The following is a 21950-nucleotide window of genomic DNA, read 5'->3' as shown; positions in this document are numbered from 1 at the left end:
AGTCTGTGGAAGGTGTAGGACCATAAATTTTTAGTCCAGTCATATAGGCTGTAATACCTGCCTGTTAATGTATGTATTTGCATTCCTCCAATTTGCCTACCCTATACTTTAAGGGAAAGACAGAATACAAGTAAAAGAGGTAAATGTATTCAATGACTTTACTTCAATGCAGGCATATGAACATTTACATATTTAATGGCTTATATTTGAATTCAAAGATATTTCATAATAGCAACAACACTATGATTCAGACTGATTTTTTTTTTTATAAAAAGTTATAAAAACATATATAAAATATTAGCTTATTTTTTCTTACTTTAAAATAAATATATGAAAACACTGATGACCCAAAATGATAAATCTGTTGTTGTTCAAAATCTGTATAAGTTTCCTTTTGCTGTTGAATGCAAAACAATATATTTGGAACAATACTGGTAACCAAATAGTTACTCGGCCCCCATGACTTCCATAATAAGAAAAAGAAAATTGCTACACTACTGGAATCAATGGGGATTAGAAACTTAATGGTTATGATCATTCTAAATTCACTCTAAATTCAAAATATCTTCTTTTATGAAATTATCTATACATGTTTAGAACTACTTGAGGCTGAGTAAATGATGACCGTGTATTTCATTTGGTGAACTATCCCTTTAAGAGCTCATCTACTGTGGAAGCATATGGGTAGCAATATTCAATTTGGGATGTAATATGCAAAATGACAATGCAATGTGTAAAATGACAATGCATTTCTGTATTTACATTTACATTTTCCAATACGTTTGTGCAACGTTTGGTGCAAAATGAAAATTAAATTACATAATTTTAATTTGGCATTTCATACACCAGTTTTAATTTGTAAAATGAATACTAATTGTAACGCTTTATAAGTTGCAAAATTAAAATGAAAATGTATTACAGAAATGATTAGATATGTATAACATGTTCAAGCAAAAACTGTTGCAAAATTATCATTTAAATGCTATTTTTCTTAAATGCATTAACACTCACAGTCAAGACACTTACGATTGCATTTTCATTCAATGTCCCGCAATGAATTTAGCAAAATTTAATGTGCACATTGAAAATGCATTCCGAGCCGATCACGTCTCCGCCCCCTCCCGCCATGTCAATCACTGCGTGAACAAGGCGGGGCTTGCAGAAGGTCAAGAGACTCAAATCTCAAGAAGAGGATTCAAGTGAGAAAACATGGACAAGACAGTTGGCCCGTGTAAGTTTTGATCATTTCGGTTTATGGCTTCAATATTTCATTCGCACTTGTGGGCGGAGCTGAAACGCTGCTTTCATCTGATTGGTCGAATCGCTCCACCTTCAGCTCAGTCTTTTCATTCTTTCAGGCAGAATAAGAGTCAGTGCGGGTGAAGCACTGTAATGTCTGAAACCACCGCTCAGTGTTAATTAGATTCATAACCTGATTCATAATATCTGAATCAGATGTAGCTGGGCACATAATTTGTGCTGCTGAGACCTGCAAATTATTTCTAGGTTGTAGTATTGTATGAATATTGTCCCACTGATAAATACAGTGCAAATAGTTATCACTCTTTGGATAAAAGTGAAGTGGAAATAAAAATCAATAATAGACTGAACAGTTCCATGTCTGTAACATTTACCACTCTCATCTTTTAAGTCATAAGGCACTAGGTATGTGTGTGTGACATTAATAAATAATTGTAAAAATTAATATAGTTACATTTCTAAATAAAAATAGTAAAATTAGCTCTGTGCTGCTCAGTGCTCCTGTAGCCTATCCCAGAGCGCCCTCTCGCGGCTGTAGACGGTAATGTTTTCTCTTGGTTCTGAATAAATGCGACTTACAGTCCAGACTTATATGTTTTTTTTCCTCGTCATGACGTATTTTTGGACTGATGCAACTTATACCGAAAAACATGGGTAACATTATTACTATTATTATTTATTATGAGAGTAATTGACAAAGACTAGAACTTTAATGTTTCACCAAATTCAGCTCAGATCTTCAGACTCGTCTGACTCGTGTTGCTGTATAACTGGCCAGACTTACCTTCCCAAAAAAATCCTATTTAATTTTATGTAATAAATTTAACTATATTTGTTTCCACTTCACTGTTATCCAAGGAGACATGACTATTTGCACTGTTTTTATCAGTGGGACAATTTTTATACAATACTATAACATAGAAATAATTTAATTTAACTGGCCAGACTTACCTTCCCAAAAAATCCTATTTAATTTTATTTCATAAATTTAACTATATTTATTTCCACTTCACTGTTATCCAAGGATACAGAACTATTTGCACAGTTTTTATCAGTGGGACAATATTTGTACAATACTTATAACCTAGAAATAATTTAACGGGGTCTCTTGCAAGTCGCAGCAGCATGAATTATGTGCCCAGCGACATCTGATTCAAATATTATGCTAATTAACAGTGAGCGGTGGTTTCAGACATTATAGTACTGACTCTTATTCTGCCTGAAAGAATGAAAAGACAGAGCTGAAGCTGGAGCGATTCGACACGGGCCAACTGTCTTGTCCATGTTCTCTCACTTGAATCCTCTTCTTGAGTATTGAGTCTCTTGACCTTCTGCAAGCCCCGCCTTGTTCACGCAGTGATTGACATGGCGCGAGGGGGCGGAGACGTGATCGGCTCGGAATGCATTTTCAATGTGCACATTCAATTTTGCTACATTCATTGTGGGACATTGAATGAAAATGCAATCGTAAGTGTCTTGACTGTGAGTGTTAATGCATTTAAGAAAAATAGCATTTAAATGATAATTTTGCCACAGTTTTTGCTTGAACATGTTATACATATCTAATCATTTCTGTAATACATTTTAATTTTAATTTTGCAACTTATAAAGCATTACAATTAGTATTCATTTTACAAATTAAAACTGGTTTATGAAATGGCAAATGAAAATTATGTAATTTCATTTTCCTTTTCATATTGCACCAAACGTTGCACAAATGTATTGGAAAATGTAAATGTAAATACAGAAATGCATTGTCATTTTACACATTGCATTGTCATTTTGCATATTACATCCCAAATTGAATATTGCTACCCATATGCTTCCATAATCTACTACTACACGTGCTTTATCTTTAAAAACCCTTGGCTGATGGAGGAGATTGGTTTACTGACTTAATAACTAAGCAGCTTCCCTGATAAAAAGTTCAGCAGTCATGTCTATAAGTTGTTTAGAATCAGATATACAGATATATTAGATATATATAGAGAAAGAATCACTATTTATCTATTCAGTCAAATGTGTTTGTAAAAAGTTTTAAATTGTTGGGGATTCCCATTTCACTCAAGACAGTTTTGCATTGCATTGGACCGGCTGTGACAAGTTCCTAATTTTGAACGCGTGATGGCGCTCTGTCCTAATAAATGACGTTCTGAGCTTTTGTGGCAGTAAGTAGTAGCAGTAATGTAAAAATACATGATTTTGATTAGTAATTTGACATCTTAAAGGGATTCTCGTGCCATGTGGTCATTGCTTGATTTTCCCTATTAAAGCGAAACGAAATATTTCATAAATGCATATAAGTGATAAATAAAGTAAAAATAAAAAATATCAATAGACAGAATCGATAACTTAAATAATTATGTTACAGTTTATGCCAACAAGATGAGCTATTTGCACTTAGTGCTCGTGCCCATGCCCATCATGCCCATTGGATAATCCGGCTCTGAAAACTACACTTCCCATGAACATGTGCGGCACTTTACGGCATATCGTCACATTATCGGCAGTGTGCGCAACACGCTGTAACATTTGGATTGTGTGAATTTTTAGAATAACTTTATAATTTCGTAAACTGTGTCGTTTTGGTTGTAGTTAACTCAGTATTTAAAAAAGACTGTTGAATCTCAGCGGTCGCAGTTTATTCATATGGAACGACAAAAACCCGTAGTTTTTAGAAAAACAGCTGCAGACATCTAAACTGCTTAGCCAGATTGCTACTTTAGTAAAGGTAAGTTTGGAATACATTTAATGTACCACTCTCAATAATAATGCTGTTTTCGAATTATTAAATGTATATTTGAAATAGAGAACACTTTTAAAATCACTTACCCCAAGCTGTCATTTATGAAAATCACCATTGTTCAAGAATACACTGTGACAAAAAAAAATATTTATGAATTTTTTTTTAATTGGACCTGGGGTTTTTGAGACCAATATACAAAGTAGTTGGTAAAGATAATACACTTTACAAACTGGGCTTATACTGGTACAGTATAGATATTTTTTGATGGGATGTTTTTGCAAAACAAACACTGTCATTATTTGCCTTTTGTCTTTTTTAACTTCCACAGGTAAAGGCTACGTGACATGGAGAACTACAGAAAAGCACGCACGGTTGAGCAGCCCTCCCTGTGTCCGTTCCCTGACCTCCCCAGCAGCACTCCAGAAGTTCGAGTGAAGGATGGCAGCAAAATCCGAAACCTCTTGAGGTTTGCTTTAAGTCGCATGGAGGAGAAAACAGCCTCCGCAGATCATCCAGGCCCTCATGAAGGCTCAGAGGTAAGCGCTGGTCCGGGGGAGAATCTGTGCCGCCAAATCATGAGGGTCAGAGTGTGGCTAAAGCCATCAAATGCGTGGAGATCATGAAATGGCGTGTACACGGCCTACACCAGCTCACCAAACTGGTCTATCGCACAGTTCAGAAGGTCTGGGAGCCCCTAGAGCCTGAGGCCGGGTTGGAAAGTGCAGAAAGACTGTGGAAAGTCTCACAGTCAGCAGAAATGTACCCAGTGTATGGGTTCTGCTCTCCAGAGACTCACTTGATAAGGACCAGCCGGGTTACCAAGCTCCAGGTTCTTTTGATGCTTTGTGGGCTCAGGCTCTCAAAGAGGAAACAGCTACTCCGAAACATGGACAGAGAAGGTAGCGGAGTGGAACGGGCTGGAAGGACAGAGGGGGCTTGGAGAGGAAAGGGTCTACGCAAGCACCCGGGTCGACCTGGGGAACCACGTAAACCTTTAGGTCATGCTGGGGGTGGGCAGAATTGAATCAGTGTTGCAGTTGCACCTTCCTGCCAAAGCTTGGTTCATATTGAGTATCTTCCCCTCTGAAGTCCCTTAAAATAAGATTCTGTCTTTATTTATACACAATTATTCATAGGTGTAGTTTTTTTTTACATATCTTGATTATATATACTGATGTTTTTCAGTATATATTGTTAAAAAAATTGTGTTAGAAAAGTAAATATTGGTCACACAACAGGTGGATTTTTTTCCATTTGGAGGAGTTATTGCTGCTTCAGGAAGAAATTCTAACCTCAAAGCAAGCAAACAAACACTATACACTTGATATTTGTTTCATATTTTTGCAGGATTTGATTAATAGAGTAAGTTCCAGCTTAGGTTTTCATATCAGAAGAATGAAAATATGTAATGTTTTCCACAAACCTCTCTATTGTTTTATGCAAAGGAAAGGAAATTGTGCATTTTGAATACCAAATATGTCTTCACAGAAAATACACAAACGTGGCCTTGTAGGGCTGTTACCAAACACCAATGTTTTTTTAAAATGGCACAGCTCAGAAAGTCTAAAAGCATGCAGATGTTGTCTTGGATGTTGTTTTGTTTATATATAATTCAGTTGAAAAATAGATGTTGTTTAATCAGATTTTAGGCATATCTGCAGCAGTGGAGAACTTAAGTAAAAACTTGAAACAAATTTCAAGCTGTCCCTCCATAGACTGCTTGTCAGAGTAAAGTACGAAGACAGTGAATGCTTGAGGGAAATAAGGAGCTTTATGTTATATATTCATAAGAAATTTCTACTTTGTAAAGTTCAGAAAAAAAGTTCACACAATATAATTGAGGATTGTGATGCGTAGATGTATGTATTCCTGGAGCACAAAACCTTAAAGTCTTAAGTGTCAGTTTTTCAAAATTGAGATCTATACATCATCTGAAAGCTGAATAAAAAAGCTTTGATATGATAGGACAATATTTGGCTGATATACAACTATTTTTGAAAATCTGGAATCTGAAGGTGCAAAAAACAAATTCTAAATACTGAGGAAGTCGCGTTTAAAGTTGTCCAAATGAATTCTTAGCAATGCGTATTACTAATCAAAAATTACGTTTTGATATATTTATCGTAGGAAACTTACAAAATATCTTCATGGAACATGATCTTTACTTAATATCCTTATGATTTTTGGCATAAAAGAAAAATCGATCATTTTTACCCATACAATGTTTTTTTTGGCTATTTCTAAAAAGTGACTTAAGACTGGTTTTGTGGTCCAAGGTCATTTAAACAATTATCAGTTCAGTTTCTGATGTAATTGTAACACTGTTTAACGTTGAGGACCATTGACTGTTTTGGAACTGAATTATTTTGAGTGAATAAAGTGTCGTACGAAGGATTTGGTGAATATCCAGATCTGTAATATGAAACTTGTTGACACAAGACACAAACCTTTCTAGAATCGTATGCAAAATCACATGGGGAGAAGAGAGAAGACTCTTTGAATGTCAAATGTTCTTTTACTGAATATACAGTGAACACGGCTCATTCTGTTCAGATAGAGGAAGAGTGCTGGCCACGGTAAGGTAGGATGTTTTATCGATTGAGTCAGTGAAGCAAACTATCTCATTCATTCATTTATGTTTGAATTAGGTAAAGCTGGTCAATATTTCAGAATGTTCTCCTTACAAGTGATCTTCGGGGTGCAGGCATAGCACTTCATCAATATTTAGAGTAGTATTTTTCTTTAGAATTTTTCTAATCTTAAGCAGAACAATTTTTTATAGTCTTTATAGAACATTATAAAATCTGTAGAAATATAGAATTTAAGCAAACGACAAATCAGTGTAAAATAACTTTGATGCATTTATCTGAAAGAATAAAACCTTTTAACAGCCTCCTAGATATTAACTAATTATTTGTTTCTAGTATTTAGTGCACTTTGTATGAAATCCTAAAACCTTTTAGTATTTAATGTGTGACTACTCAATGTAGGGCTGCTCAACATAATTGAATAGGCTGAAGAGTAAACTATTAATGTTGTTCTTCATCAGGATTATGTTTCCTAAATTCTTGATAGTTATAGTTTTAAAAAAAACTATACTAAACACTTTTTTTTTGTTGTTGTGGTGAAATGTGAATTTAATCGTTTCAGTGCCTTCTGAATCTGAACATGTCTAATGGCATTAGTGTCAGTAGATGCACTTCTGTATATAATGTATGTATCGGAAATAAACTAATACCTTTGCTCAGCAAGGATGCATTAAACCGATGCATTACAAAAAATATATTTTTCAAATATATGCTATTCTTTTAAACTTTATATACTGTACATCAAAACATTTCTGAACGATCATATGACACTGAAGAATGAAGTAATGGCTGCTGAAAATCCAGTTTGCTTAGAAATAAATTACATTTTAAAATATATTAAGACAGAAAACTGTAATCTATAAATTATAATGTTTCCAAATATTACTTTGTACCATATTTTTTCTCCTCCCCCACACAAAAAGAGCAACTTCAAATGAAAGACAGACCATATTGAAAGCAGGTATTTTACATAGTCTTGTTTGACTAACTGTAGTAAGAAGAGCTTCATCTGTGGAAAATTTGTTACTGTTGTTTGCATGTGAATTTTGTATAATAAACACAGGATCAACTAAACGTTTTTTAAAATAATGTTATTTACTATTTGTTTTATTTATTTTTGGCAGCTTAGTGCACAGAGGCTGAAACCAACTTCACACAAGGTGGAGCGAGAGCGAGAGTCATGTTGGCTGTTCTTTTGACCATTTTGATGTTTAGTCAAGGTAAATAATGCATATAGACAAATCTCTTAAATTCTTAATTATTTAATATAATTACTAGGGATGCACCAATAACAATTGAAGACCCCAAACATTTTGAACTCCGGAAGATGTTTTTTTTGTTTGTTTGTGTGTTTTATTAAATTGATTGTGCTTGAGTCCTATCATTAAAATTGCTATTATAAATAATGCAATTGATTATTTATATATTAATGCGATCTTTTTTATTGTTTGTTAAATAAATTGGATGTTCTCAAATTGGTCGAATTTTCAAAGTGCAATTATACCAATATATTCAGAATACTGTTGATTATATTGATACCAAATACAAGTAATTAACCTGTTGGTGCATCTGTAGTGATTATTACTGGCTGAAATGAGTTTGAAATTTGAAACAAACATGATTTAGACTGTTGAACATTCACAGGGCTTTCAGTGGAAAATTGTGGGACGAGTTTCATCACTGCATTCCCCGAGAATATTGCATTTTATTATCGAAAGACCTTTAACCTATTCAAAATCACTGCCCTTCACCCAAACACTATGGTTAATGTCACTTATATGGCCAGCGGCAACCTCACCACAAATGCAAGTCTCGCAGTTGGAACCGTTTGGACTTTGAATTTGACGAAAGAGGTTGAAGAATCCCAGTTCCTGTATTCCAACAAGACGTTTCGAATCACCAGTGATAAAAACATCACAGTGGTTTCTGTGAGTGGATGGGAGGGGAGATTCCAGTCTCACGTTGTCCAGCCTGAACAAAATCTGGGAAGTGTGTATCATGTTCCCTCTCTCAATTACACCAAGATAGCTGCATCCTTCAACCTTACGATGACATCATATGTCAGATTCCTCCCTTTTAGGCTGATGATTATCAATGCAGTGAGCGAGGAAAACAGTGTCACTATCAAATGGGTAAATGAAAGCGGCGAGAGCCAAAAATATGTAATAATGCTTCATCCTTACAATCTTTACCAGATTCAGATTAATGAGACGGTGAGAGAAATCGATGCAGATCACAAAATGGCTGTGATTCTGACCCATCCGTGTTTTGACAGCCAAAACTGCTCATGCAACATGATTCTGAACCAGCTCCAGCCATTTGTGTTAAATGAAGGTATAGACAGATTTCCCATGCCCCCTTTCTTCATTCCCAAACAACTACTAGTGACAACAAATAAACCCTTTAAGGTCTGTCAGGGTTATTTTACTACTTGTAATGATGTTTGGGTGCAAAATTCTTCAGACATCCTGCCATTATTACCAAATTTTACGAACGGGGCCTCACTTATTTCTACTTCCATGCATGTTTCCCTCCAATTAGTCAGACCTGGGCTCATTCTAGACCTCATTCCGGTAAGCATGTTCTCTGGGTGCTATCTGGTAGATTTTAATTCCTCAAGAAGTGGAGTCTTGGTGATTGCTAATACATCCAGCACTAATGATGTGCGAATGAACAATTGGCCTTTGCCTCCATACATCTGGAACGTTATGAATGGCACAGAGTACTCTTGGGCTGTAGTGGTGGGACAAAGGATAAGCACAATCTGGCATCCTTTTGCAAGAATTGGTGTATATATGTTTGAAGGCTTGGAGTCTAACAATACCTATGGGAGTGCAGCAACAGTTATAAATAGGGACCCAGGTTAGTGTTCATGTTGAAACAATTGTAATGTTTAACCATAATTTTATTCTACACATATTTGCTACGGTATTTATATGTAAGGGATACCCTAGTGCACGGCTATCTGCCCCTTTAAAACCCAGAAATTTGATGTCGGTGCCATTTCATCTCTGTTCAATTCAATTCAAATCTCTGTCTGATTTGAAGGGGGCAGATAGCTGTGCATTATCCCTTACATGATATAATATTATATATAAATGTTTATTACATGCATGTCTTAAATATATACATGTATGTGTATGTATTTATATATACACATAAATATACACATACTATTTAAACACAAACTTAACAAATTACAAAATAACATAATACATTTTTAGTTAGTACTAACTGAAAATTTGTTTGCTTGTGTTTAGACCGTTATGGCTGTCTGGTGTCTCCGGAGATGTTTGTACTTGGTAAAAAAGAAATGAACTGGTCAATGTCCCGTGAGTACTGCATGAAAAATGCTGATCTGTTTGCCAGGCTCAACAATATAAGCAACCAGGATAAGATGGTCTCAGACATGACGGATGAAGACACCACGGAGGGCTGGATCAGTCTGCGCCGCAGCCTGTACACAACAGACTGGTATTGGAAAAACGAGGACAGTTTCTCACCCAATGTGAACTTCACTAACTGGGACAACGGACAGCCTGAAAGGCCGGAGAAAGGCTTGTGTGCCTCAGTTTCCCTGGATCCCAAAAAGAACTTCAAGTGGAAGAGTGCTTCCTGCTGTTCTAATAAGAAACCAATTTGCTATATTGGACCAAAACACCTCACTCTTTCAGATACTTTGTAATAAGCAGATGTCTTAATAACAATACTTGTAAAGGGACCTCCAAAATTCCTGTTTTTTGTTTTGTTTTTTGTTTGCTTATGTGTAAGGATCAATATAGATTGGTTTAATTATCATACACTACATTTATCTGTCTATAGTAAGACCCCTACATTAGACTAGATTTAGAAAATCTGTTGGGCAATGAAATTGATCTAGCAATGTAATTAACAGTGAAAGAAAAACTTGTATTGCAGACTTTTTAGGTTAAATAAGACTATTACAGTTAATAAGTGGAGATGTATTTTGAGGTGTATCCAGGCTAAGATTTAAACGATGGTTATTATCAAAGAATGTTAAAATAGATTATTAAAGAATGCTAACAGAACAACGAGTCCTGTAGAAGTTTTTTTTTTATTAAAAAATAATAATAATGTCATAAGCTTTATTTGATACACGTTTTTAGACATTTATTTTAAAAATCTTTAGTTATAAAATTGTACTGCAAAAAAGTTCAAACTGACTTCAAAATCTAAGATTTGAATCCACGCTAATGATTCATTGGTGCATGTTATATTTAAGAAAATAAAAAAGCCATGCTTGCTACTGTTTTTCTTTTGGGTTTTGCGGAATAAAATTAACCATGTTGACCTGAACCATCAGTTGAGAAGAGAAAAAATGCTTATGATGCTTTGTGAGTAGTGGTGGAAATAAATATAATGAGTCTTTATGTACTGGTGCAGATCCCAGGTAAAGGCAGAAAATAATGAAAATATATATATATATATATATATATATATATATATTTTCCAACCCCCTGCTTTTTTACATTTTTTTATTTCATTTGCAAAACTTATTTGACAGATAAATGCACAAAGATAAAGATTTTTATATTTTTCAGTTAGTTACTATATTAGTATATAAGTCACTCTGTGTTAAATTATCCAGTCAGATCAGACAAAGACGGGCATCACTTCAGAAGAAATCCTTTGTATTTTTAACAATACACATTGGACAAGAAACGGCTTTGAGTACAGAGTGTTCTGATTATGTGAGCATGCCATTTGTGTCTTTTCAGTGCTCCACGCTGCTAGCTCTAATGCTAAACCTCCTCTTGATCACCCAAGCTCCCAAACCCAGAGCCAAAAGCAGCTATGTACTCAGCGCCAGAGCAAGAAGTAGCACCAAGAGCGAGAAAGAGCTCTTTATGGTTGACCTCTCTGGACTGGGGGGGGCAAAAGATAGAGCATGGCTTGATTCTTCCCCAAAGAATTTGAAGCTGCACAGATGTGCTGTCGTCCAGGTTTGACATCCAGCAGCTGGCTTGAGGCACGGAATTGCCCGGTAGTTTTCTGAGAAAGAGGGAATGAAGTATCTCCCTTCTGAACACCATCCATTGAACATCAGGAAGAGGGGAACCCTGAACATGACATACGGTTTTGAAGCCAGATGCTTCCAAACCCTCAGCTGACAAACTCAGGATTCGTAGTGCAGCTAATAATGAGCAAAATAAAAAATAGCCTGTCAAAATATAAGAGATGGCTCGCTTTCAGAAAGTTGGAATTTGAATTGTATAGGCCAAACCCTATCGAAATTTGAATTGGTATGATTGGAATGACAGGAAGTGAAATATACTAAATTACAACAGTGCTCTGCAGGAATAAGTTAAATTTAAATAAGGTCTTGTCTTGAAAAAGCCATGCAGAATGGAAACTCAAATACTCACTAGTCCACTTTCACATGCTCACTGTGTTTACACTCATGCTCTTTCAAACTATTCTAACTGGATTTTAAATGATTATTTAAATAGTTTTTGAAAGCTTGGTGATGACCTTTAAGTCATGTGACCATGGTGTGGTTTGTTTATAGCTTTTTACTTCAAAATTAATGAACGTTGTGCTCATTTGTGAAGGTTATCTTGAACAAAACGTGTAAGAATCATAAATTCTTGTTTTACACAAAGCTTATTTTCTGTAATAATCAAAAAGCCAGGGGAAATATCCTGTTGGGTTTTTGTCAGTGGAAAAAGGGTGATGGAAATTTCTGGGTTGGCTTAGAAATCTATGCCATCTCTGCAGTGCTCTATTTAGAGAAATCAACAGCCATTCAGAGAAACAATGTGCTCTTCCTTCAAACAGATTTGTCTATAAGGCCAAAATGTTCAGGTCTTTTTAAATGTAATTCACGTAAAGATTTATCAATACTTCATTAAAAATGTGTCTTGACACAATCTATCTATCTATCTATCTATCTATCTATCTATCTATCTATCTATCTATCTATCTATCTATCTATCTATCTATCTATCTATCTATCTATCTATCTATCTATATCTATCTATCTATCTATCTATCTATCTATCTATCTATCTATCTATCTATCTATCTATCTATCTATCAATAACACAAAAATCAAATGACACAAATATTGGCGCGCTACTTTAACTATAACTTTACTATAACTTTAGTTAAATAATTTAAGAAGTACAAGAAACTTAAGAGTCACAAGAACCCTGATAAAGATTTCACCATGTGATACTACCATAAGTAATTCATTGTGAGAAACGTATTATTTTTGGACCTTTCAGAGGTAACTACCTGCACAGACCAGTTCACTTTTTGGAAATGCAAGCAGACAGTTCCTTATTTTCGTCATTACTTACCATCTTGTTTAGTCACAATACCTTCATTTAAACTCTTCTGTCTGTGAGATCCCGGAACGTTCTGTCTGAAGATGCAGGATTATGTGTTTGGTTTGCTTTCTTTTATTTGTAGTCTAAAAGGTAATATATTATATTTTACATTTTGAAAGCAAGAATGTAACTAATTATACACTGCAACAATAACTACTAAACTACTACAACTACTAAAAACTATGATTAACTCCAAAATTTGAGTTTTTAGGCTATCTTGTAACAACTTGTAATGTTATAATATTATATATTGTTCTGTCCTCATCCGCAGGCCTATCATGTTCGCCATGGACCATGAAAGTACAGGATCAGGTCAATGGCACATTGGGACAGAATGTGATTCTCCCTTGCATCTTCACACACCCAAAACAAAATACTTACACCGGTGACATCACTGTTAAATGGATGCAGAGAAACAAACAAGAACTCATTTTTGAATGCATACTTCACAACAAGACAAATGCACAAAACAACAACTGTAATTTTCTAATATCATCAGAGCGATTCTCGCTTAAAGGTAACCCCAGAAAAGGAGACATTTCCTTAGGAATCAATCATTTACAGTTTACCGATGCCTCACAGTACACCTGTAGGGTAGAGCTGGATTATTGGAAATTCGAGAAACACACAACGTTTAATGTCAACGGTAAGATTTACGCAGCATTTGTATTAACGCACAAATAAACAGCAACCCAGAAAGTATTTGGATGCTTTTGGACACCTAACTTGGATAGTTCACCCAAAAATGTAAATTCTGTCATTATTTACTCACCCTCAAGTATACATTTTATACATGTTTTATACATCTTAATTGCAGTTTAAGTGTCTGAATACTTTTTGGGACCACTGCATTGTATAGATAAAATTACAGATCTTTTTGTGATTGTCAACTGTAGCTCCAGCACAAATTCTCAGCCTATCCATGGATTTAGAGGTTCTGGGTATGATGGTGAAATGCATTGCCCAAGGGAATCCACTTCCAGAATTAAAATGGACCTCCTCATCTGGACCACTAGAAAACGTTCCAATCAAAACTGACCACACAAACTTCATAGTCATCAGCTCAGTTCCACACTCTGAGCAGGATGTGTACACTTGCCAAACTGTGAACTCGCTGGGCCAGGATCAGAAAACATTTCCACCAAACCATTCAAATTGTTTTGGTCTCAAGGTGACGACTGGCATTCTGGGGTGTTTGCTGCTGCTCGGGCTTGTGGCGTTCATTTTGGATGCGCTGAAAAGAAGTAAGTGCTTGATTATTTTTTGTGCATTTTTAAATTAAAAATGGTTATGTGCAAATTCTAATATGCTGTATGTGTTGTTATTTCCACAAAAAAAAAAAGGACAAAGTGCAGTCATGCTACAGTAAGATTGCTTGCCATTCATTTAAACTGGAAACTGAAATAGTACATCTATTATTATATTTTAATGTAATTCAATAATTGTTTTCATTTTCAGTGATATAGGTGTACAGAGGGTTAAACCCTCTATATATCATGTTAATGAGACAATTTATGCCAATATCAGCACTTGTCCAGTTGGTGAGTAATGATTAATAAAATCGATATAATTGTCCATTATAGTGTCACACAGTACTAATAAAGATTATTCTTTCTAGGTCCTGAACAAGGTGATGTCTGCTCAACAGGGGCATTGAGAGAGGGGGGAAAGGTGATTCCCAAGACCCCAAAAAATAGGCCCCCAGGTCCCCCGCTGGACATTGGCGAAAAGTGAAGGGTGAGGATTCTTTTACTATTGTGTTTAACTTTGTAATTGCATTGTCTTAATTAAGGGTCAGTTAATGTAATAGATTTTGATAAACCAACTTCGAAAGACCTTAAAGAGAAATACAAACTCCCATTTCACCACATCCCAAAGCTGCTCTATTGGATTGAGATCTGGACAACAATGGGTGCTAAGTGAAAAAAACTATACAAAAACGAAAACACAGAGATATATTGGATATCGTTAATCGGCCAAAAATGATTTGTTTTTGCCCATATCACCCAGTCCTAATAAATAAATATATAAATATATATATATATATATATATATATATATATATATATATATATATATATATATATATATATATATATATATATATATATATATAAATAATTGAGATTAATTAATTAACATGTACATCATGTGCCGATTAAAGATAAAGTTATTTTTAAAGATAAGTGTTCATTGCGTTAATCTGAGAAAAAAAAAAAACACTGAATAGACTTAAAAAAACAGCTGAAATATAAGTACCTTCAGAAAGAAATATTTTAATTAAACATAAGAAATACAAATAAATAGTGAAATATGAAATTATGAAACAATACTCTGAATATAAACCAAAACGTGCCAGTAGGTAATATTCACACCTTGGCCTTATTTTCATTTTTAGGTAAAAAGTTTAATGCAACCTATTTTTGTCTTTCTACCAGCCAATGATGATTCTGAAAGAAAAAACACAGTGTTTGTTATATTAACACATGCATCTTATTTTAAAGAAAATAAATAATTATTTTAGCAAATAGCTTGCTCCATAAATTCAATAAATTGAGCACTGTATGGTAAAGTTCTTTATCAGAACGACCCATTTCAGAAGCTGCCAATATTACATTTTAAAATCATAATATTTACAAGTAAATGTCCATATTATGCGTAGGTGCCCCCCCCCTCACCCCCACACACATATAGCTATGTTAACACTTGTTATCACGTGGTATCTGTTTCTTTTCTAGGCGCTGATCCAGATGGACCAATCACATTTGTTTTTGATTACTGTATGATCATTTTTAAAAATGAATGTATTTAAGATTTGTATGGTGCTTTTTGCTTCGTATTTCAGATATATGTAATTATAGAAAATATGTTTAAAAATAATATTATATTTTGATGTATAAATGTTTTCAAAGCTTTCAATGCAGCCTAGTTGTGGATTCATGCTTTGAGCCTCCACAAGCCCATGTGTGGACGAGGCTGTGTTTTTCATTTCCTGTGTCTTCGGTCACTCTGTGGTGGTTGTCGCTTCCCCTGACTCAGCTGCTGGTTAAATGTGAACGGTTTTAAAGAAATATTATCCTATATAAAGTTCCTCAAATATTATATACCAGAATGTCTAACACCGTGGTAGTTACTACAACTACAACCACAACATCCACCTCGGATGGAGGATTTTGCAACATCGGTTATGCGCGTTCATTTCAAGGATTACTGAAAATCGGCCAAGTGGTAAGAATAGTTAAACACATTTATTTTATGAAGTAAACGTAGACGAATGAATAGAATCCTTAATTTAGGGAAGATAGATGGTAACTGACTGTTTACACCACGATGATACATTGACTTGACTAACTAAACTAAACTTTCCATGAATAGGCTAACGTTACATTTATTATGCACTAACAATGCAGGATACAGTAATCTGTGCATTTGTTTACAACAGCAAGTCTAATATTTCTTTTGGGGAAACGTTGGACAAACGCCTTCGAGAAGTTACACATGATTTTCAATGCTCAAAAATGCTGAAATGTAATGTTACTGTAACATGATATTACTGAATGAATATGATAATCATTCAGTATCAAAGCGTATAATCAGAATGAGGCTTATCTAGGGTAGCCTACTTCATCAGTTCAACAGGAAACAACAGTCCACTATAAAATGCCTTTTTTCGTGTGTGTTTGCATAAATTACTCAACCTCTGCAACAGCTGTTTATTCTGAAGTGAGAAACCCATCATATTTTAAAATTTAAAATGGTAATATTAGCCAAAACAAACATTACTGCAAAGTGCAAAGCTCAGAGTGACTAGTAATGAATGCTTTTGTTGTTGTTTTTGATGTTATGATTTAAAGGGGTCATATGATGCGATTTAAAACTTTCCTTCCTCTTTGGAGTGTTACAAGCTCTTGGTGCATAAAGAAGATCTGTAAAGTTGCAAAGTAACAAACGCAAAAAAGGTTTTATGTTTACGCAGTGCGTGAGTGCAACGCGTAAAAACAGAGTATAAGTCATTGTAATCAGCAATTATGTCCCCACTACAAAAAAGTGCCTAGTTTGTAATGGATTTTATTAGTGTTGTCTCATTGTACTGGGACACATGACATCACAGAGTTAAGGGCATAACATTTCTGTCACACATTTGAGGCATTTGGCCAATCACAACACAGTGGATAGCTGGCCAATCAGAGCACACCTTGCTTTTCAGAATGATGAGCTTTGTTGATGCATTCCAGAAAGGCGGGGCCTAGAGGAACAACAATAATGTACATTATTTGGAAAATAAATTTTTTTGAACCTTAATCTGCATAAACACACTGCATTACACCAAATACACAACAATGTTCTTTTTAGCTACGTCATATGACCCCTTGAAATATTTTTATGCATAAATGCTTCATGTATTAACAACTTTCCACTGCACAGTTTATGAATACTAATAATTATACTAATACTTATATTAATATTTTGCTTATGTACAAACAAAAGATAAAGTGGATTATTTTACAGTAGCACTTTTTTTGTACATGTGTTATACTATTGAAATGTTTTTTTGGACAGTGCCATGGTATTCTTTAAAGGATATAAATCTGCAATAATGCAATTCTTTAAAGTATTTTGGATTAAACACTATGATTTGTGAATATGGTAATTATTCAGTACCAAAGCATTATCCTGTGACATCATCTCTGTACTGCTGCAGGAGGGGGTGCATCCTCAAAATAAAGAAATGAAATACTGTGTTTGGGGTTTCAGGGTTTGTTTATGGTGTGTGTAAAGGGTGATGACAGGCAATGATAATTTGTTAATACTCACACACCCCGGGTGCTCAGGAACAGCCGGCTACTAAAATGGTTGCAGTGATGAAAGAAATTAAGAGAGTTTTGCACTGCAACATGTGGCCTCTGTGGAAAAAAGAGTGCTCAACATAAAACCCACCAAACCCAAAGATGATAAATTCACCAGAAAAAGATAGAAGATGAAGATGATAGAAGTGGTTTGAGAACAGAATTCAACAGGTAACTGTTTCAGTAGGAAACACCAGTGTTGACAGGAAGAGAAACTTTTTAGTATTTGCATACATTATTTAACACTTCTATGCATCAACAATTCATACGGAAGTGGGAAATTATATCATATTTTGAACTCTAAGATTAATATAAACCTAAACAAAAATGACTGCAAAACATAAAATAGTAGGGGAGTGCGGGGCACAAAGTAACGTGGAGTTAGTTGTTACACACATGGTTTGAATATTTCCATACATGCTAGCATAACAAAACTTAGGATATTTACTAGTTGCCATATCAACCCTATATAGAGAAATAACTGTGCCGAAATTCCAAAATCTTTTGAAGATATCGCTGAACACTTATTTTACCATAGTAAAAGTAAATTTATGGCTTAAGTAAAATTTTCAACTCAGTTTTTAGTATTCATTTAAAATGAGGCAAATCTGCTATTATTTTAATCTCCAGTCTGTTATTTATCAGTTTAGATTGTTTTTAATGCTTTGCTAACTAACAGAAGAAACCAACTAATTTTTAATTCCACTTGCGCAGATGGGGCACGTTGTAAGACTGCATTACAATGTTCTTTTCTATGGTATTAGCGATGTAATTTACACTATTTACTTGAATTATGAAATTTAATGAGAAACCATGAGGAATACGTGAATACAGACTGACAGTCAATGTTTAATGCTCAGAAGTGTATTATTTCAAGAAATGTAAAGCATTTAAGCTCATTTATGTGGGCCATCTCAATCATTGTTGCAATTTGTTCATTGTCAAACTCCAAAACCAGATTATTTTTAATTCTTAAAAAACACCGTTGTTTTATTTAAAAAAGTTAATAGTTTTATTTTATTGACAAAATATTTTAGTTTGTCTTGTATATTATTTTCATTTGATCAGATATTTTACATGTCATATAAAGAAAAAAATAAATAAATATAGAAAAATGTATACACTGTAATTCTAAAACAAAGCGACATATTTGTACTAGATGAGTGTAAAAATTATACTATGAACCCCATGTGGATTTAAAAAAGTCAAAAAGTGTTTTTTAAATTAATAGAAACTTCTTTACTTTGAACAAGGACTTGTTTTATTTATTGAGTTTAATTATCTTGTTGAAACCTTATGTAAGTTAAGCCAAGGTTTTACTGAGGAAAAGCATCGCTACATTGTTCTGTTTGTCAAAGTAAAATATTAGTATTTGCTGTGAAGTGCACAAGGAAAATTTTAATAAAATTTCCTACTTCTAATTTTGCAGGTGATCCTCCTAATTGCTTTCCTTTGTGTGTACTGTGAGGATCGGCGGATTGAATACTCTGCCTTCAACTACTTTGAGGTGGTCACTGCATGGTTTCTCATCATCTTCTCAGTCTTCTTCCTCATGCATTTGTTTCGACTTCAAAGCAAGATCACATGCATCAACTGGATGTTGACGGTAAGTGGTCACAGTTCAATAACGCACCTTCTCACCAAAGATCATAGGTGTCTGTTGTCATCTTTTAGAAAGTTTATGCTGCTTTTTCATCTCAAATTGGCTCTTTATTGTTTTTCAGGAGTTTTTACATTATGCTGTGGGAGGAATCCTGGTCTTTATCGCCTCAATAGTTGTAGCTGTGAAGAGTTATGGGGTCTCAGCTTTGATTGCCGGATCTGTGAGTGCCTTTTTATGATTGCAATATGTGCAGTGCATGCTGCTGACTAGCCAGGGAAATGCATAAAGCTTTCTTGTGTATGGATGAGAAAGCAGGAAATTACATTCTGTTATTTGGCAGTGCGTACTTAATTCTTATAAAAGGTCTTTTAGGCATCAAAAGCAAATTACATTTCATGTTTAGTACTAAAATGTATGATTATAGAATGTTGTTAATATGTTACTAATTCCTATTTGTACATAAATGCAGGTGTTTGGCTTTATAGCTACTTTTCTTATTGCAATCAGCATATGGACTTCTTATAAGGTCACATGTGGCTCTCAACCAACTGGTGAGTCTGACCCTGTTTTAACCATGCAATTTCTAAAATATGGAAGCTCTGAACACACTTTAAAGGAATAAAAATTTACAATTGAAATTTGCTGAAAATTTACCCTTGAGCCATCAAAGATGTAGATGGGAATTTGTTTATTGGAAAAGATTTGAAAAATGTATTACATCACATTACATCATCATCACCAGTGGATCCTCTGGGTGCCATCAGAATGAGAATTCAAACAGCTGATAAAAACATCACCAATAATCCACATAACTCCAGTCCAACCATTGACGTCAGAAATCAGTATTATGGTTTGTGAACTTGTATTTTAGCTGGAAGCAACAGTTTGAGGTTAAAAATGTCAATGAATAGATGAATGTATTTATAATAAATACCCAGTTTTTCACATCACAAGACATGGAGTCTAGAATGGAGTCATTTGATCTCTCAATCTGACGGCACCCATTCACTGCAGAAGGTCCACTGGTGACCAAGGGATGTAATTCTAAATTTCTCCAAATTTGTTCTTATAAAGAAACAAACTTAGCTATGTCTTTGATGGCCTAAGGGTGAGTAAAGTTTTAGAAAATATGAACTAGGGTGAACTATTCCTTTAACAGAAAGGACCTGTTGAATTTCATTGCATAATCTTCTGCTAATTCTCTCTTGAAGGTGCTGTAGTGTAACCGGGTGGAACAAACCCAGTCTTATCAGCTGGAAGTAGCAGGAACAATTCTCAGTGTTCTGGAGAGATGATGAGTTCTTTAAGGACATTAATGGGACATTTTTTGTTTTTGAAGGTGATGTATGCTTTTAAGAGTGGATTTCTTCATCAAAACTTTATTGCCTCAGTGAACTTAATCGGCTGGGATCAAACTCAGATTTTTCAGGAGTAAGACTGGTTTATTATAAGAGTGGAGTTTTGATATACTTGTCAACAATGTCTGATTGAGAATGTTTACATTATTTATTTGACAGTATATTATGTTATCCGGATTTGATTCAGTGCCTGTGATCAAAGAATATTGTAATTGAAATTAGGTCTTTGAGAAGAACTGATGCTGACCTACAGTATTATTATTACTATTATTACACGAGTTGAAGTGTATTTTTGCTTTTCCCAGTGTCTCTATATATGATATTATGATATGCAAATGTAAAGTTTTAAGAATGTATTTTTGGCTTTCTAAATGTAAGTCCTTTTGTTTTATACACTGGGATAAAAAGTCTCCTTATGTTGTGTATATTGTGTTGTGTCTACATTGATTCAAAATCAGAATTTGAATCAGAACAAGATTTTTACTCATCCTCATGCCATTCCAAACCCATATGACTTGCTTTCTTCTGTGGAAACCAAAAGAGGATACTTTGAAGCATGTTGTTAAACAACAGCTAGCTTTTATTGAGTTCCATTGTGTTTTTTGATCATACTATGGAAGTCAATGGGAACCGAAATGTTATCATGTCATGGCTGCCACGCCAGAGCTCACAGTCTGCCATGTCACCCCCAGGGAAACCATCTCACAGTCAGCCCTATCACGGCTGACTTCCATAGTATGATAGCTGGCTTACTCTGCCTGCTCTGTCACGGCCAGGTGGTCTCTCCATGTCTCTGCTCTGCAATGGCCTCCTGACCTGGGGTGGACTTATGCTCTGCAGGCTTCACCTTGGTCACGAGCTCCGCTCTGGTCACCTGGTCCACTGGCTCCTCCGTGGTGGTCATCTGCTTGCTCCCTGCCATGGTGGTCTTTGGCTCTGCTCTGGTTTCCAGGCCTGCCATTGCCCCACGGTCCAGGTCCTCCACTGCTCCATTGTCCTGGTCCACCACGATTCCAGGATGCTGGTCCACCACTGTACCACGAACCTCTGCTCCACTGTCTAGACCTGCTATTGCTCCACGTTCCAGCACTGTTACCCCCTAGAGGGGGGAATATGTTTCCATTGCCTTCTTGTGATCCTGCTATTGGTTCCTTTGTTTTATGGTTCATTTGTCCTGTTCTCATTGGTTGGATTG

At 35.1% G+C, this 21950-nt stretch overlaps 3 protein-coding genes and 1 pseudogene across 3 annotated transcripts; all 4 read left to right on the top strand.

Moving 5' to 3' along the window:
- The first annotated feature begins 4304 nt into the window (after nt 1-4304).
- On the top strand, nt 4305-5096 carry LOC132103699 (ribonuclease P protein subunit p25-like protein; annotated as a pseudogene).
- A 3158-nt stretch (nt 5097-8254) lies between these two features.
- Nucleotides 8255-10330, top strand: LOC132103697 (uncharacterized). Its single transcript, XM_059508795.1, has 2 exons — nt 8255-9456; nt 9855-10330. The coding sequence occupies exons 1-2, from the start codon at nt 8355-8357 to the stop codon at nt 10277-10279; spliced, it is 1527 nt and encodes a 508-aa protein (XP_059364778.1). The 5' UTR covers nt 8255-8354; the 3' UTR covers nt 10280-10330.
- A 2598-nt stretch (nt 10331-12928) lies between these two features.
- Nucleotides 12929-14333, top strand: siglec15l (sialic acid binding Ig-like lectin 15, like). Its single transcript, XM_059508305.1, has 3 exons — nt 12929-13037; nt 13219-13593; nt 13844-14333. Exons 1-3 carry the CDS (start codon nt 12989-12991, stop codon nt 14227-14229), a joined length of 810 nt encoding a protein of 269 aa, XP_059364288.1. The 5' UTR covers nt 12929-12988; the 3' UTR covers nt 14230-14333.
- Nucleotides 14334-14363: 30 nt separating this feature from the next.
- Nucleotides 14364-21820, top strand: LOC132103308 (CKLF-like MARVEL transmembrane domain-containing protein 7). Its single transcript, XM_059508306.1, has 7 exons — nt 14364-14488; nt 14566-14684; nt 15686-16175; nt 19224-19400; nt 19519-19617; nt 19867-19948; nt 20609-21820. Exons 3-7 carry the CDS (start codon nt 16059-16061, stop codon nt 20620-20622), a joined length of 489 nt encoding a protein of 162 aa, XP_059364289.1. The 5' UTR covers nt 14364-14488; nt 14566-14684; nt 15686-16058; the 3' UTR covers nt 20623-21820.
- The last annotated feature ends 130 nt before the right edge of the window (nt 21821-21950 follow it).

Source organism: Carassius carassius, chromosome 24 (assembly GCF_963082965.1).
Source record: "Carassius carassius chromosome 24, fCarCar2.1, whole genome shotgun sequence".
NCBI lineage: Eukaryota > Metazoa > Chordata > Actinopteri > Cypriniformes > Cyprinidae > Carassius > Carassius carassius.
This window is presented reverse-complemented; position numbering and strand designations above follow the sequence as displayed.

Bases quoted from the DNA above. Each gene is read 5' to 3' on its own strand.
- LOC132103697 (XM_059508795.1), top strand. From the start codon at position 8,355: ATGGTTAATGTCACTTATATGGCCAGCGGCAACCTCACCACAAATGCA. The intron at 9,457-9,854 runs GTTAGTGTTCAT...GCTTGTGTTTAG, and splicing joins AGTTATAAATAGGGACCCAG to ACCGTTATGGCTGTCTGGTG.
- siglec15l (XM_059508305.1), top strand. From the start codon at position 12,989: ATGCAGGATTATGTGTTTGGTTTGCTTTCTTTTATTTGTAGTCTAAAA. The intron at 13,038-13,218 runs GTAATATATTAT...CCTCATCCGCAG, and splicing joins TTTTATTTGTAGTCTAAAAG to GCCTATCATGTTCGCCATGG. The intron at 13,594-13,843 runs GTAAGATTTACG...TGTCAACTGTAG, and splicing joins CACAACGTTTAATGTCAACG to CTCCAGCACAAATTCTCAGC.
- LOC132103308 (XM_059508306.1), top strand. From the start codon at position 16,059: ATGTCTAACACCGTGGTAGTTACTACAACTACAACCACAACATCCACC. The intron at 19,401-19,518 runs GTAAGTGGTCAC...ATTGTTTTTCAG, and splicing joins GCATCAACTGGATGTTGACG to GAGTTTTTACATTATGCTGT. The intron at 19,618-19,866 runs GTGAGTGCCTTT...ACATAAATGCAG, and splicing joins CAGCTTTGATTGCCGGATCT to GTGTTTGGCTTTATAGCTAC.